The 17,131-nt window shown below is 34.9% G+C and overlaps 1 protein-coding gene across 1 annotated transcript; it reads left to right on the forward strand.

Annotated features, from left to right (window-relative positions):
* Positions 1-12,826: 12,826 nt before the first annotated feature.
* On the forward strand, positions 12,827-16,419 carry LOC138335721 (E3 ubiquitin-protein ligase TRIM56-like). The gene is made up of 2 exons (XM_069284881.1): positions 12,827-13,113; positions 13,813-16,419. Exon 2 carries the CDS (start codon positions 13,888-13,890, stop codon positions 16,078-16,080), a length of 2,193 nt encoding a protein of 730 aa, XP_069140982.1. The 5' UTR covers positions 12,827-13,113; positions 13,813-13,887; the 3' UTR covers positions 16,081-16,419.
* Positions 16,420-17,131: the final 712 nt, after the last annotated feature.

Genomic DNA, 17,131 nt, shown 5'->3' on the forward strand with positions numbered 1-17,131 from the left:
TTGCTTCTACATATTGCCTCTCAACTGATGAAGCCCGGGCAACTGTAAAAGATTAAAATTTAGTAAAAGGGCAGAAACTCAGATTTGACTTGATTTTTATAGTTTATCTCCTTTGAACCATGTATCAAAAATGTAAAATTTTATCAATTTTGTATGGACCATTTTCAAAGTATAAATTTAATCCATTAAGCCATAATAAATGCATAATTATGCAAACTTATGAAATTAAGAGAATAATGCAAACTTGTGCCAATTGAGTCTTGAGGGAAACATTTTTATGATTCTTGTTTTAAAGGGAGGTAATTTATCATTTCTGATGTACTATAACCTATAAAATCTAGCTAAATTTTACTTAGCAAATGCATAGATTTAAAATCCAGATTACTATTTGTACAGATTTTTTTAGTTGACACAGCAAATCGTTATATATTCTACAATAAAACTATAGGTATTTGAAGTTCTTACTTCTGTACAAAATGATAAAGATGTATCTTAAGTTAATTGTTGATGGGTAACATAATACACATGTATAAATTAGCATCTGGAATCATAAATTTAACAAATGTATAACAGGTTTTAAGAACAAACCTGTATTGAATGAATTTTAACATTGGAACATATTTTATATCCTATGAAAGCTGTACAGTCATCTACTTTGACAATGATATGCTGCAACCAGGCCAGTTTAATACCAACTGCTCTCTACCTGTTCTATTATTCGTGAACCCATTATTATAATAGGTGGAATTGTGCAGAAAATCATCGACCATTCGGTCATCTCTATGTGAATGCATGGCAGGGAATGAGCCACATTATAGGCCTTTTATACCTTATCTGCCATTTCCTGAAACTTGGGATGAAAGCTGTGCCACCGTTACAAAGTAAGACCTCCCTGCCACAAATCTGGCACATTCTTCAAAGAACTGAGGGTTTAGCACCCAAACCTGTCGACAGTTTGGAGATTTTCAAGGTATTATCAACTACCGTATTCGCCTTAATTAGCGCCCCTCCCCTTTTCTTGAAAAGAGTTGAACTCAAGCAATATATCCCATTTAACTTGAACTTGTTTAATGTTACAAGTTATTTAAGCGCACTGGACTCTAATTACGGCGAATACAGAATTTGACGATGAGTATTTCATAGGAGAACAGTGTATAAGCCTTTAATCATAGTGACTAATCCATAGTCAATTAATAAATATATGTTTCTTTAGTTAATAGCAGAAACATCAACTACTCTTGATAACATAACAGTTTTATAGACTTCGTATATGGTACAAGTCTGTCAAAGCCCTTATCACTGGCCAACATTCATATAAAAGACTCAACTCAAAGGGAGTCATTAGATACATGTATAAGAGAAAACATGAAATTTAAAACTTGCTTACTTTTTATAATAATTCAATTAGAGGTGCAGGTGCAATACTCCAATGCCATATTTAAAAGACAGTATTGATGAGATATCAATTAAATTCGATTTTTTTTAAAATTTTAAATTGAACAGATCAATCCAAAAAAACAGCCACCATAAAAAGAAAAGACGAGTGAGTGAGGGTGTCCTTCCCAATTTGTACTGTCCTGTTCAGCCTATTCCCTGTAAACTGTTCAAGGATACACTTCTAGAACAACTGACAGCCATGAAAAGTGATTCGCAGATCTTGCGATGTTTCTCTAATAGTGTGGAAAACCAAATCACCGAATCAAAATTTGGTCTTGTTCCTTTAGGTTCTGTCCTTTCCTATCAACAGAAACCTGTTACATATGATGGTAATATTTATATCATCAATCATACTGATGAGTCTGTATTTCCTGAATTCCATCTGCCAGAACAGTCTTGTCAGTATGCATTTGTATTTAATTGTGCTGAGCTCGACATTTTTACAGGCATGAGCACTGGTAATTCACTATCTGTAGAAATAGAACAGACATGCCATCAGAGCTTAAATAAGCTATGGCACGATATCCGTCGTCAAAGGTTAATGTCTACCATGTTTAAGGACATTTGTGTCTGGAGGGCAGAATACAGATGTTTGGCTGCTCGGCTACTTAAGACTAAAAATATTCAGACTGCTGCCATGAAATTTGGCTTAGAACATGAACGTGTTGCAGCAAAGCTGTACTCAGAAATAACTGGTAACAATGTTTATTTGTGTGGATTTGTAATCAACCCCAGTTGTCCATACCTTGGAGCAAGCCCAAACAGGAAAGTTTTTGATCTTGATTCTGTACCCAAGTATGGATTGTTAGAAATAAAATGTCCCTACCAAGATACATTTGACGAGTGCAAGTAGTCTGCGGATGGAACATACAAGCTTATACATGTACACCAGTACTATTACCAAGTCATGGGACAAATGGGGTTGACTGGACTTCAATGGTGTGACTTCTTTGCGAAATGCAGACAAGATTATCATAGGGAAAGGATTCACTTTGATGCAGAGAAAAGGCAAGAAATGAAGTTGTTATTGGACAGATTCTACGTTAATCATTTCTTGTCTGAAATCCTGATGCATCAATGAAAACTGCAAGGTCCAAAGTCATTTAAGGATTACAATGTTATGTGAAGTCCAAAGTCATTTAGATTACAATGTATTATGTGAAGTCCATAGTCATTTAAGGATTACAATGTGTATGTGAAGTCCAAAGTCATTTAAGGATTACAATGTTTGTGAAGTCCAAAGTCATTTAAGGATTACAATGTGTATGTGAACTTTTATGTTGAGTACAGCAATAGTGTCTGAAGGAAAAAAAACCTACATTTCATTTAGCACTTGCCACACCATGATACATGTACACAGACAACAAAATTCGACAATAAAAAATATTTTAAGTTTAATGACATTCTAAAGATGTATATATGTAATTGCAAAACAGTAATTTCAATCCAGTTACATGTAGTGTATTTCAGAATATTTCTAGATTTTCATTTTAAGCACTTGGTGCTGTAGTTTTCAAATAATTTTAGAACTCAGTGATAACTAGACAAATAACCAGTTCTAAACACATACTCGTGGTAAAAAATAGAAATATCTATGGGGAAAAAGGTAGTCTATGACATTTGTTTTGCATAGACAAATTATTTTACATTTAAAGATGCTCCAGTGCTAACAAATGACATTTTTTTTGCTATCAAAAACAGGAACTGACAAATTAGTATTTTTTCTTCAGATACAAAAGTGACTTACTTTACACCATTACCATCATTTAAAAATTTGAGCTTCTTAATTATTTTACTGCAAGACAAAAATATTAAAAATAATTAATTGGAACCGGAAAAAAAAATCTCTGGCACTATGTCCTATATGGAATGAATTATTGATTGCGCATGCACCAAAAACAAAAATTATTTCAAAATAATTATTTGTGGTGTTAATTACACATATTTATATACAATTAAGCACAAATTATTGTTCAATTAATGAGGAATGCTCTGTTGGCGGTAGAGCATCTTTAAGGCTTTTTCTTTCTTTATATATATCATAGCTATTAAAACCTGTATAATCCAGAATCATGTCTATACAGGCCTATATAATATGTTGGTCACAATGAAATTCGGTTAAAACATATAATATTGTATTTAATTACATTCTGTGATGTTTGCGTATGTATCATTGATACATCCTAATTGCAAATTAAATACAGGTATAACCTTGTAGTCAAACAAAAGACTACTAAGTGGACAAAGAAAAATGATTTGTATATGCAGGTGGTCTATAAACAGAGGATGATTTTGTTAAATAGTCCATGTTGGACCCAAGACAGTGATCACCTGAAAAAGGTGATTTTAAACAAAATATTGATCACAATCAGTGCATCGATCATTGTACTACAGTTAAAGATGTAACAAATTAATAACCCATTTCATTATTATAATACTGATGTGTTTGAATTTTGCAAACCCAAGATTAATTAAAATTAATAATTGTTGACTTGGTATTGATCATCAACTTATAATTAGACATAATATATACAGATATAGATCTATCTTTATATTTCTTTATTATGAAATATGAGTTAAAACTTAATTTACTACATCATAATGCAGAAATGACTGAAGGTATTCAATACTTGTGATTAACAATTTCCAAGATGATTACTTGCACTCTGAATCTATACTAATGTTTAATTGGTACTCATCACAATTCAAATGTTGCTCACATTCTTGGAAATAACCAACGAATTCAATACATGTTACACTATGGATGTAAAATTTATATTTCTAATTCAAATAGGTATATTTGGTCTTTTGATACTTGGGGCTGTGGTGGTTTAGAGTTAGAAGATGTCCCGACACATTATCACAAGCCCTCCATATCTGGGTTGCAGTTTGAATCCCACATGTGGGGCAGCTGCCAGGTATTTTTTTCAAGTCTTGATTGTCCTTGAATGACCCAGCTTGCTGATGATAGGACACTAAACTAACAAAACCAAAATCATTATTTTGATGTCAATATTAAAGTAAATCTCATGTTTTGAAGTTGCTCATTCACTATACCAATACAAAAATTATATATACAATATAAATAATAAATGTAAAGCCATGGAAAGAGAGCTGGATAATTTTGATACAAGATTTGAATTATTTAAAGAAAATAATATTAATAATGAAGAAGATTGATAAATTAAGGCCTACCATGTTGTCTATATCATGACTTTGTTGTTAATTGTGTGTAAAATTAATGAAAATGACTGTGCCGTTTATAAAAAAATGAAAAATGTTTTTTTTTCTCACTTCCTAGTAAGTTTTTATCTACCAATAAACAAATATGTAATATCATACTTCAATGGTATTGGACATCTGATTTAAATGATTCATCCTTATTCAAATATACATATATCTGATACATAACTGGCTATATCACTACTGTGCAAGACTCTTGACATTAAAATAAAAATATGGTGAAGCTTATGATTAAGTTAACAAAACTTGTCATATGGCAACTTGCTACAAATGTTGATGATAATTTTTGAAAATCACAAAAGAAACTTTAATCAAGGTTAAAACATGACCTTGACAATCTTCTACAAAGAACCTTCATATAACATTTTACGCTAAAATAGAGGTCCTCTGAAATTTGTTAGTATTGCACACACTGTCCATATTTGATTTATCGAAGAAGCTAAATTTAATGGAATTATCTCATCAAAAAATATGGTACTCTTTTATACGTCGAATTGCCCTCTCTACATGAATAGGAAGTCGTGCTATTTGATGAGTTTGAGTCACCTCATGTGCAGAGAATTTGCCCTTTTCACCTAAGAATTGAGGTATAACCAAAGTTGCTTTCTTTTCCTGTAGTAAACTATCAATCAAAAATCCTTTGTCAGCCATAAATTGGTTATGCGGCTCTAACATATCTAAATTACTGACAGGGCTGTAATAGACTTGTCTCCTATACAACCAGTATAAAGTGAGCTAATAAATGACACATCACCACAAGGTGTGTTATGTCAATTGAACTTTTAAATGTTGTATGACTCTTGTAACTGGAATAAGTTTCAGAGTTCAAAACCTTTGAACTTGGAGTTTGTACTTTAATTTCTGTACAGTCTAGAATAACTCTAGTGTTAGGATAAGTTTCCTTAAAACAAGCTGGCATGTTACTGTTAATTACCTCTCGCGATGGCCAAATATTTAAACTACCTAACATCATGTTCAAAGAATGGAACACATCTAGTATAGCGGACCCCACTTTTTTCCGCGAAATATCACGAGTTTATTGACGGCGACCTGTATATATACAGACCGCGTGAGCGGGCGGTCAAAAATAAAAAATATGTGTTTTTATGCAAAAAATGTTAAAATTTGAGCTTACCGTGTCCTTTTTTGGTTAAAAACTGAAGTCTATAAAAGTGGTATTTTCTGCTCCTGCTTAGCGTTCAGCATACAGGGAGTGGGACGACTGGTTCGTCCGTTTTCAGTATAATGTGACCAGGTGTGTGTGTTGCTTCGCTCGGCGGCATGCATCAGTGATATAGCACTATAAAAAGGGCAACAGTTCCACTATACAAGAGCCCTGCAGGTAGGGCGTTAGAATTGTACCTGCTGCCCCTATTGCATGATCGTAAAAGGCGACTAAATTTAGGATCTAATCTTTTCTCTTCTTCCTAACTGACTTTATCTTTCCTAATGCCTCCCTTGGCACCGCCTCACTTTTGGCCTTGAGTTGAGCGTTCGCCCCTGTGAGAAAGGCTCTGGGTTCTATCCCCTGGCCGAGACACACCAAAGTCTATAAAAGTGGTAGTTTCTGCTCCTGCTTAGCGCTCAGCATACAGGGAAGTTGGACGACTGGTTCGCCCGTTATCAGTATAATGTGACCGGGTGAGGTGTGTTGCTTGGTGTCTTCGGCGGCATGCTTCAGTGATATAGCACTGTAAATAGGTCAACAGTTCCACTATACAAGAAGACACAACACGAACATACAGCAGCCTCCCAAAACACGCACCTGTGATCACAATGTATTATAGTTCGTCAAAGTACTTAAAAATAAAAGATCATTGTGAGTTTTTAGTATGACCGAGTGCTGTGTTCTAGTCCGGTGTCTTATGCTTCAGTAGGATAGCAATATAAAAAGAACAATAACTCCACTTCTATAAATGGGCATAGTAGTCATATACCACAGCCTTTCAAAATATTCACAGAACACCACACATTTCAGCCTAATTAATCTGTTGTTTTACTTTGTTAAAGAAAGTTGTTTTGATGTTATATCTATTCTGATTTAATTTTGTCATAATAGTAAACTGTGGCTGAAATCTGCATCAAAAGGAAGCCTTATTGGATTGTATACATGATTATATGGTAATATACCACATCACACATTTCAGCCTAATTAATTTGCTGTTCTGTTTTACTTAATTTGAAATTGTATCTATTCTGATTCATTTTTGTCAATCAAATGTTATTAAAATGTAATGAGTCATGCAATTGGATACTTTATAGGGTCGAACATGAGGTTATATTTCTTCGGTAATCAACTCAAATGATGATACACGGTATTTATAATGATACACGGTATTTATAATGATACACGGTATTTATTTGAAAATGTAATCTTGTTGTTTAACAATACTTCGAATTTGTTGTATTCCTTTCGACAATTATTCATCTTCACCAGTGCTACATTTGACGGCCATATTAATATGGCATTGGTATACCCTGTCGATGGATACATTGTAAGGTGTTGTATAAAACGTTCAAGGACATCAGTCGTGTGACAGAACACATTGTAGAAAAAAGGCAGTTTGTTATCGATTACTAGCATTTAGCATGAAGTCAATTGACTGTCGTATTGATTCAATGATGTTAATGAAATATTTATGTTTATTGGTTTTAACAAATCACATTACTTCAGATACTGAACGGAAATATACATAATGTAAATCGAAAAACATTTTCACCTGTATAAAATCCATAAGAACCTATGGAAATCCGATCGACACATTATTACCTATTATTACACAACTGTGCGGGCAGTAATGGTTGACATTTCATTTCATCGTATTTTATTAATAACAAAGGGATCAAACAACAGGCAAGCCTATAAAGTCTTCTCCCGTTGACATGGTTAACATGTTCTGTTTCACAAGGTAATTCAATGGCCCATTTTCTTGCATACAATACTGACTTCTGGAACCTTTTGTTTATTGAGGCTTAAATGTTTTTAAACGAGACATGCTTCAGTGATACAAACAATTAAACATCGAAACACAAGGCTAGCCTCTCCCTTGTGAGGAAGGCTCTGGGTTCTGTCCCCTAGTTTTCTTTCTTTTATTTCAATTCAATTCTTTTATTGACTTTTGGGTCAATGACCCATCCGTACAAAAGTATAAACATTGTATACATATTGTGTACAACATGTATTATAACATAATTTCATTTGGATTTCAAAAGCTAGTTAATTTATTAATTATAAGTGCAGAAAGAGATTCTTCATCAGATGTACTAAATTTGTACAAATATTTATATACTCTCACTACTTATTACAAAATAAGTATAAATCAGCTTTAACTGAAGGTAAAACAAATAAGCCGACATATTTATATTAAGAGACTTCTGATAGTAATCAGTCAGAGAGACTTATCAACATGAGATTCAGTTCTACGTGTTAACGCTGTAAAATCCAAGTCTAATTAGGTTTTTCTTGTATTGTAAATATGTGTTAATTTGTAATGCACTTGCGACAAATATGTATAAGCGAAAAACCGGTGGTGAAAATATCTCAATTAATGTTCATCATGCTCCGTTTATTATTAATGCAAAATATCAAATAGGTTAGACAGAATTTATGTATTCATTTCAATAAATCCCATGATATATACCACATGACGGTAATGGAGGACATTCATTAACCATGAAAAAAACCCTGCTTTATAGCGACCGTTAAAAACAGCTAATTTTGGGACGTCGTCTTACTTGGCATGGCCTAATTTTTACCTTTCAATTAGATCTAGGCTTCGTATGGAAGGTGATATTTGAGTGTTGATTGTTCATAAATGAAGTTTTAGTCCCTGTACATATGTGTTATTGGGTTCATTATTTATGAAATTGACACCTGATTGAATAGGTAGCTTTATCCAGTAAGTTCTGTAACACATACCCCACCCCAGTGTATGCAGTGTGTTGCGTAAATGAATCTGTACGGGGAAACCTGTTATCTTTTTTCTTTAAAATGAGCGTTTAGCAGGAAAAGAAGCGATCATTTTTATAGACAATGTGTTTTGTTTTGGCTACATGACATAACCCATAGTTTTCTTTACTGGGACGGGTGCTCACCGCAAGAGAGAAAGTGGGGCATAGTGGTGAAAATTCGGTATGAATGTATACGAATGGAGAGTAACGTAACAAATGCTTGAACTGTTCAGCCTTTGCAAAATTGTTTTATGAGGACAGAGTGCAAATGTTAAAACCGCAAGTGCATTTGATGACGTGGTTGTTTGCCGAAGATCGTGATTTTTGTTTTGGTAATGATTTTAAATTCCAACACTATTTACATATAACCTTGCGTCTGTGTCTAACGATCTTCAGGTGTTTGTAAAACTTTCTTTCTAGAAAATTCCGGCGTCGTTCTCCTGATTTATCCTCCGCGTAAGATATGTATGGCAAGTAGAAGTCGAATACATTAAAACGTCATCATCACGAACACCTGACAAGCAACACTTAATGTCATACCATCAGAATATCATTTCATGCACCAATTGTCAGCCACAGATGCATACCAAACAAACAGGATCTCACATTAAGGCCACTTCATTATACATCAGCATGGAGCGGCTTACACGAAAATTATTAATTATTCACTAACGATAATTAAAAAAAATAATTGAATCGATAAGTAGGTAAAACTATTAGTCATGCCTTTTTAGATAAAGTTCCAATTCATTGTGTTGCTGGATAGCACAGATTCAGCTAAAGACTATAGGAATAAATCAAGAATACATGGTCATTATCTGAAAATATAAGTTCTATTTTGGCAAATTAAGAAAAATATGGCTATCCGTCGATTCCGTCCCGAGTAAAAAATACCGCTTTTTACAAACACTTCCCTTTTCGAAACATTCATTAAAACAACACAATTATGTTATTAAGCTATAAATATTCTTTCAGACATTCTCCTCTATTCTAAACCATAAACTGTCTGAATACCATAGCTGTTAATAGCACGTTAATTAATCAAACAAACAAAAGTCTGAATACATTCGATCTATATGTGGTGGGTATACCACGACAATGTCAATGCTGAAAGGTCGTCCTTACATGACCATAGCTGTTAATAGGACGTTAATTATTCAAACAAACAAAAGCAAGATGATAATGAATGTATTATAACCATTTTAATAATATTTTCATTCTTCACGTTTTTGTATATTTTAATTTGTAAACAAAACAAAAAGTCAGTTCAAGTGAATGTCTGTTGAAAGAAACAATGACAAAACATGGGACAGGTGCCAAATATACAAACATCTAGGGTACTGCAGGAAGAATCGTTCCTGCTGCTCCTCCTATTGTGAGATAGTAACATTTATATGAATCTTATCTTTTTCTAATTCTCAATTGACTTTCTCCTTGTGTTTGGCCTGAGTGGAGCGCTCGCATCTGTGCGAAAAACACGCTTCAGTGAGATAGCAATATAAAAAGGTGAGGAGTTTCAACATTGCCAGGAGACAAATATACCACAGCCTCCGAAAACATATATATCACTTAGTCACATACTACAACATATTGCACATATGTGAGATCCTGACTGTTATTAGGACGTTAATCTAATTAAAATCATATCAAAATACAATTACATCCAATATACTCGTAGTTAAAAGCCAATTACCTTTGTTTCTCTTATATTTTTGCAAAGATCATTTAAAATTCACCAGTGCCCTGCAGGTAGGGCGTTAGAATTGTACCTGCCCCCTATTGGATGATAATAAATGGCGACTATATTTACTTTCTTTTCTTCCTAAACTAACATCTTCTTACTAACGTCTCCCGGAATACCGCCTCACGTTTGACCTTCGGTTGAGTGTTCTATTATAGCGAAATTTCTTACGTTTATTGTTCTTACCTAATTGTTTGTAATTTACCTGTGAATGTTTTGATAGTTAATTATTCTGTTTCTCAGATCTACCATATGTCCTTATCTTTGTGGAATTACCGCCAATTAATAAGACGCTCAATTCTTCACTTATCAATCAAAGTGTGTATACTGTCGATATCTCTACCTGAGGCGATGGTGTCATAGTCTTTTTATACAAAAGCGCACACTCTATTGTATTGTCAAGTCTTTTAATTGTTATGTAATTAACCTTACATCCAGAGTTACCTGCCAAACTGGACAGTAGTCACTTAATAAAAACGCCTTTTGGATATTTGGACGCCAGTTGGATCCCAACGGTCAAGCGGACAAGACGGTCCACTATATCGGACTTTTATTACATATTTAGATTACCAATATCAGTGAACTTAAATTTACCTTCTAAGCAATGTGCCACTATTTTGTTTATTTATGAAATGAAAACCAATTCAAATTACCAATACAAGAAACGAGTATAAGCCAGTCGAACTCTTTGTTTTGTGTCCTGCTAGTTAACCCATTATCATCGGTCCGAAAAAAACCAATATTCAATCAACAATCATTCACAACACAAACATTCTTATGATAGTTCGTCCCTGCGAGGTAGCCTCTGGATTCTGTCCCTGGCCGAGACACACCAAAACACACTCGCACTTCATAGATACAACATACCGCATACATGGGTGGGGAGAGGGAGTGTCGTTCTCACATGACCCTGACTGTTAACCGGACGTTAATTAATCAAATAAAAAAGACAAACCATAAAAATGGTAGATTCGTTTCTGCTTCTGTGTAAGAATCATTAAGGGAGCGGGACGACTCGTTCGCCCGTTGTCAGTTTAATATGACCGGGTGAGGTGTGTTACTTGGTGTCTTCGACGATATGCTACAGTGATATAGCACTATATAAAAGGGTAAGAATTCCACTATAATTAGGATGAAAGTACATTTTTGCTATTTTGTATTTTGACTGGTGCTTTGATGAAATCGACTCATTTTAATTAATTTACCTCGATAAACCAACGAAATCAATGCCTATATAACCATACACCAAGCATGTATTTGATAATTAGGAAACCTCGACCAGAGTTACATCCCTTGGGATATCCTTACAGTGTACTCTGATGACCATATTTGTAATTTAAGCTTTTAATCAGCAGGCCATCTCCTGCAATATTCATGATTACGTTGGAATATGGAATTCGATCGTAAAAAAATCACGCGTATTCAATTCCATGTTCTCTACATAACAATTTCATAAATTGACTTCAATTAAGGATTTAATTGAATATTTGTATTATGGAGATATAACACTAAACGCTTCACGGTTTATGACCAGAGTAAAATATGAATGTTTGTTGTACCTGCATAACAAAAAAAATCTAATAATCTTATAAATCAATCAAATACAGACACTTTCTTCAAAATACACAGGGACGGCATTACGCTGTTGTTATAACTAATCAGAAGCAACGTTACAATGTTGTTTTTCTGTATCGGTTGGTCAAGTATTTTAAAGCCAATGAATATCTCTAATACAAGCCAAACTGAATTATTCTGTCAAAGAAAAGCAGTTTCAAAGCATTGTTTATCGATACAGCTAAAATGCTTTTAGCCAATCCATCATAACGTACATGTACAAACTTTAGTACCATGGGTTTTACACCTTAATCACTGTATACATTGCTGTTTTTTTAAAATAAAGAACTTGACCCATGTCATATGGAGGAACTGTGGAAGTGATACAACACAACGACGGTCGAATTCGATGTGGATACTATTTCAACGGAATACTGGTCAATAAATACTCTAAAACCCTATTTGGGATAAAAATACTAATCTTAAAAGCAATCTAAACATATAAACGCCCTGAAATGTACACAATTCTCAATCATATATCGAAAACATGATAGCTCGTCATGAAGTGACTGTCGTGACTGAAACTAAACCCAGTCTTAATAATAGATGCAGTCAACCCAAAGTACATAGAACGCCATAGTTTATTCATCTTCTGCACAAAATAACACTGAATAATAGACATGTTATTTCAATTCTTTCAAAAGAATACTTTTGTCGTTAAAAAGACCTCTACACCACAAAGACAAGTTATTTCATGTTGCGAAAGTCGACAGACCAGTATCTGTGACAAATGCAGCCAGAAGCATCCGTATTGATTGCTATGCTTGGCAGAGTCATGGTTTACTGGGTACTAGACGCTGGGGATTGAGTACTGTTTGTTTACCACCACACCACCATATATCTACAGACACCTTAGCAACTACAGGCATTCGGCAGATATTTATTAGTCGTGTATCTCATATATTGAATCAGATAGAAATTTTTTATCAAAGACATGTAACAGACTCTACTCCAAGGATTATGTGAGCCAACAATCACGATTTTGTGTAGATGGTTTAGAATAGTTACACGAACCTCGGTCGGCCAGTGATGCGTAGCGTGGATAGGCGTTAAAATTAGCACAGTAATTACACAGGATTATCGAATGGGGTTTATTATACGTCCAGATGTACTGGAAAAGAATACAAGTAAGTTATTGCATCGATAATTATTTCTGTGCTGAACCTTAGGTTGATACAGAACAGGTTTCATATTTTCATACAACGAAATGGGTATGAAGCCATTCAAATGTGTTTTAATGTCTTATCTATAGCTTGTGGTTATTTTCAATATATTTCGTTTTTAGTGCTTTGTACCTGTTCATATAACAAAGGAACAGCAGAGTTAAATAGCCTTTTAAACTATTTTTAATTAATTGGGCATGTCCCATAATTTCTTATCGAACCGATGATCTTCGATGTGTGTTTAATTATTAATGTGTGAATCAATGTGTGATTGATATATATGTACATGTTATATGATACAAACATTCTCTTAATTGCATTTTATGCACATATAAAAAGAGTTCACTTCATCATTAATTTTCAAGCAAGAATGACTACATTTTATTGACAGGTTTGTTTATTTTAAGTCTTATTAACAGCCAGGGTCATGTAAGGACGTGCCAGGTTTGTTGGTGGAGGAAAGCCGGAGTACCCGGAGAAAAACCACCGACCAGCGGTCAGTACCTGGCAACTGCCTCACATGGGATTCGAACTCGCATCCCAGAGGTGGAGGGCTTGTGGTAATATGTCGGGACATCTTAACCTTATATTTATTGACAGGTCAAATTGTTGACAGTTTATTGTCGGTATAAAGGATTAAAACGTTTTTGTTTTGGGTTTCAGAATAAATGGATGTCACAAAATCAAAGGCAGATGTCTCTGTTTGGCTTGATAAAATGGTAAACTAACGAACGTATTATGTCCGCTATACTTATGGCGTTCAGAAAAGCTGTAAATAAGGCCAAGCTGAGTGAAGAAGAACAGAAACATGTTCGAGAATGTTTTATTTGTAATGAAGAATTCAAGGATCCTCGACTGCTTGACTGCTACCATACCTTCTGTTTAGAATGCATAAAGGAATATGTAAATGCTAATTGTAAAGGCGAAAGCTTTAAGTGTCCGTTATGTAAGTCAGACACAAAGCTCCCAGAAAATGGACCTGACAGTTTCGAAAAGAATTGCTTCGTCGGAGACGTGCGGGCAGGCGATGGAGACGGAAAGGAAAAGCAATCATGCGATGTTTGCGGTGAGAAATCTAAAGCGGCATCGTTTTGTTATGAATGTAACCAGAAGCTGTGCAAATTTTGTGTGACTTTCCATGAAAAACTTAAAGCTACGAAAGACCACAATGTTGCAGGGATTGACGAATCTGGTGCACGCAAGGTTAAACGCAAGCCGAAATGTCCTGCGCACGATAAGAATGAACTTCAATATTTCTGTGAGGAATGTAAAGAATTAATTTGCATAGACTGTAACATGACGTCACATAAGCATCACAAATCACGTGATGTCGTAGAAGTGGCCGATAATTTCAGACGAGAATTAGCGTCAGAGATCAATAAAGATGAATACTTTCAACACTTAGAAGCACTTAGCAATTTCAGTAAAAACGTTCAAAAGAAACGCAATATGAATGAGGAAAATGATGATAAGCTGATGCAGTCTGTCCAGGAACAATTGGAAGCGTTTCAAAAGGTTCTAAATGAAATAAAACTAGATTTCCTCAATGAGATATCGGATACAGGGATGGCAAGTGAGAGCGAGGAAAAAGACGGGAGAAATACAATGGAAAGACGATTCAAATCCTTTGCCGCGATTTATTACTTTAGTCAACTTATATTGGAGCAGGCTGACGACAGAGCTCTCGTGTCTCACACAGTGAACTTAAGAAAACGTCTAGAATCCTTAAGCACCGATAACGCCAACAAATGCAACGACACGAAGAAAGGCGGGATCACCTTTGAACCTGGTAACTTAGACAGGGCAGTATTGAAAGAACTATTCGGGAAATTACACGACCCCGCCATTGAAGGAGATAATACAAAAACTAATGACGAAGTTGCCCAATCTGATGCGAAACCAGTATTGGTTTGTAAGTTCGACTGTCCCCCTGATGACTGTGTCATTTCAGGCATAGCACCAACTGATGAAGACACGGCATGGGTCTGTATAGGAGCGGAATCTACTGTGCACTTATTTACTGTGGAAGGGAAATGTGAACAAACCGTCACTTTTAGCCATGTCCTTGACGATATTACTTTCATGAGCAGAAGAGCATATGTGACATCCAACGGTGCAAACTTAGTCCGCACAGTGGACGCATCAGGTAAAAAATCAGTATACACAAAAGCAGAGATGTGTGTTCGAGGAATAGTGGCAGATACAAGCAAAAACATTATTTTTGCAGGATGTGTTGAAAATGATGCTTTCTTTGATGTTGATCCCGAGGATATTTCGTCGATTCTTTCCATTGAAAAAGATAAAGGAATCACCAGTTTACCTTTGAACCGTGACGTTCCATATCCTGCCAGACTGGCTTTGAATGGAAATGGTAACCTTGTGATATCTGATTGGGTAGCACAAGCCGTTATTATACAGGACGGCAAGGGAACAATACTGTCTTGTTACAAGGGGGAAAAGGGCAATAATGGATTGGAAACAGATTTCAACCCTCGAGGTATATGCGTCGATAAGGAAGGGAATATTTATGTTGTCAACAGCGAGACGGATACTATTGAAATGCTCGACGCCTCAGGAAGTTATAAGAATGATATCTTAGATAAGGAGGATGGCTTAGATAGCCCTTGGTCTGTTGCATGTGATAAGTCGAATCGGCTATGGGTAGGCTCCCAAAAAGGGGCCATGATGATATTCAACTTGTCAGAGCGGAGTGCTACGGGAAAAAGACCAAGTTCGAAGTCATCAAAAACGGATAAACGAGGCAACACTGCCTCAGAAGATTCTGGTAAAAACAACAGAAATCAGTCTAGAAACGGACAAGATAAATCTGGTTCATCTACTCCAGTTCGTAGATCGGATTCCAGATCCAAGACTGGAAGTCGAAGTGACAATTCAAGAGGGTCGGCTGGAAGCGGTAGTAGTAGAAGATGACTATAATGAGTACCATGGTAAACATGATTTATTTAACAATACATATTTTATGTCTTATTCAACTGTCTCAATCGAACGTAAATATTTTATTATCAATCTCTAACAATGACACTGCACAATGATATGTCGTGTATTGTGAACTGTTCTAACGAAGTCGGTAGACAATGTATGTTGTTTTACATTATTCAAAGCTGACGTACCTGATATGTTCATTTACTATGCAACGTCCAGGTATCTTGGATACGTCTAGAAACCCCTTTGATCTGTTCGAAACTTTATAAGATAAAAGGCACAAGATACATATATTTATTTCTTTTTTATATTTTGAATATTTATCACATACACTTTATACATTTGTTGTTATAGTAATAAAAGGTTGTCACAATTAAGTTATTAGAATACTAAAGATTGGTATTGCTCTGTTGCATGTATTGATTTGTTTGTTTGTTTGAATAATTTACGTCGAGGGGCACAAAATGTTGGAAAACCCGAGGCTTACCGAGGGATTTACAACATTTTGTGATCCCGAGGGTAGAATATCCCTATCCTTCATATCAACGTATGAAAGAGTATTTTTCTATCAAACCTCAATATTTACTACTATTTTTCTCTCTACCATTTGAAATAAATTCGAAAAAAACGCCACTGCAAGTCAATTCCCCATACATGATATTTTCAACGCAAATTCCGTTGTTTGTATCTCTTAAAGTTAATTCACCCTAGTTTCTGAATAAAAAAAGTTAAAATTGTACCTAGAAAATAATAATTTTGTTGACGCCCTGACGTCACGAGGCTTAATTGCATGGGTAGTCATGCAATACAGCTTCAGGCGACATAAGTATATTACCCTAGACCAGCCAGTATTACACGTGTAGGTATGAGAGAAAGCTGCATATAAAATGCTATTTTATATAACATTATTATCTAAAATGTCCATTATATTGATACAACATAACTATATGTAACAATAAATAGTTTCCTCAAGTGGAAAAAGGTAGTCAGTAACTATATATTTACATTCCATGTTGCATTCGCCTATATACCACTAGTA

Source organism: Argopecten irradians, chromosome 11 (genome assembly GCF_041381155.1).
Source record: "Argopecten irradians isolate NY chromosome 11, Ai_NY, whole genome shotgun sequence".
NCBI classification, from domain to species: domain Eukaryota; kingdom Metazoa; phylum Mollusca; class Bivalvia; order Pectinida; family Pectinidae; genus Argopecten; species Argopecten irradians.

Excerpts from the sequence above, each read along its gene's own strand:
- LOC138335721 (XM_069284881.1), top strand. The coding sequence starts at position 13,888 with ATGTCCGCTATACTTATGGCGTTCAGAAAAGCTGTAAATAAGGCCAAG.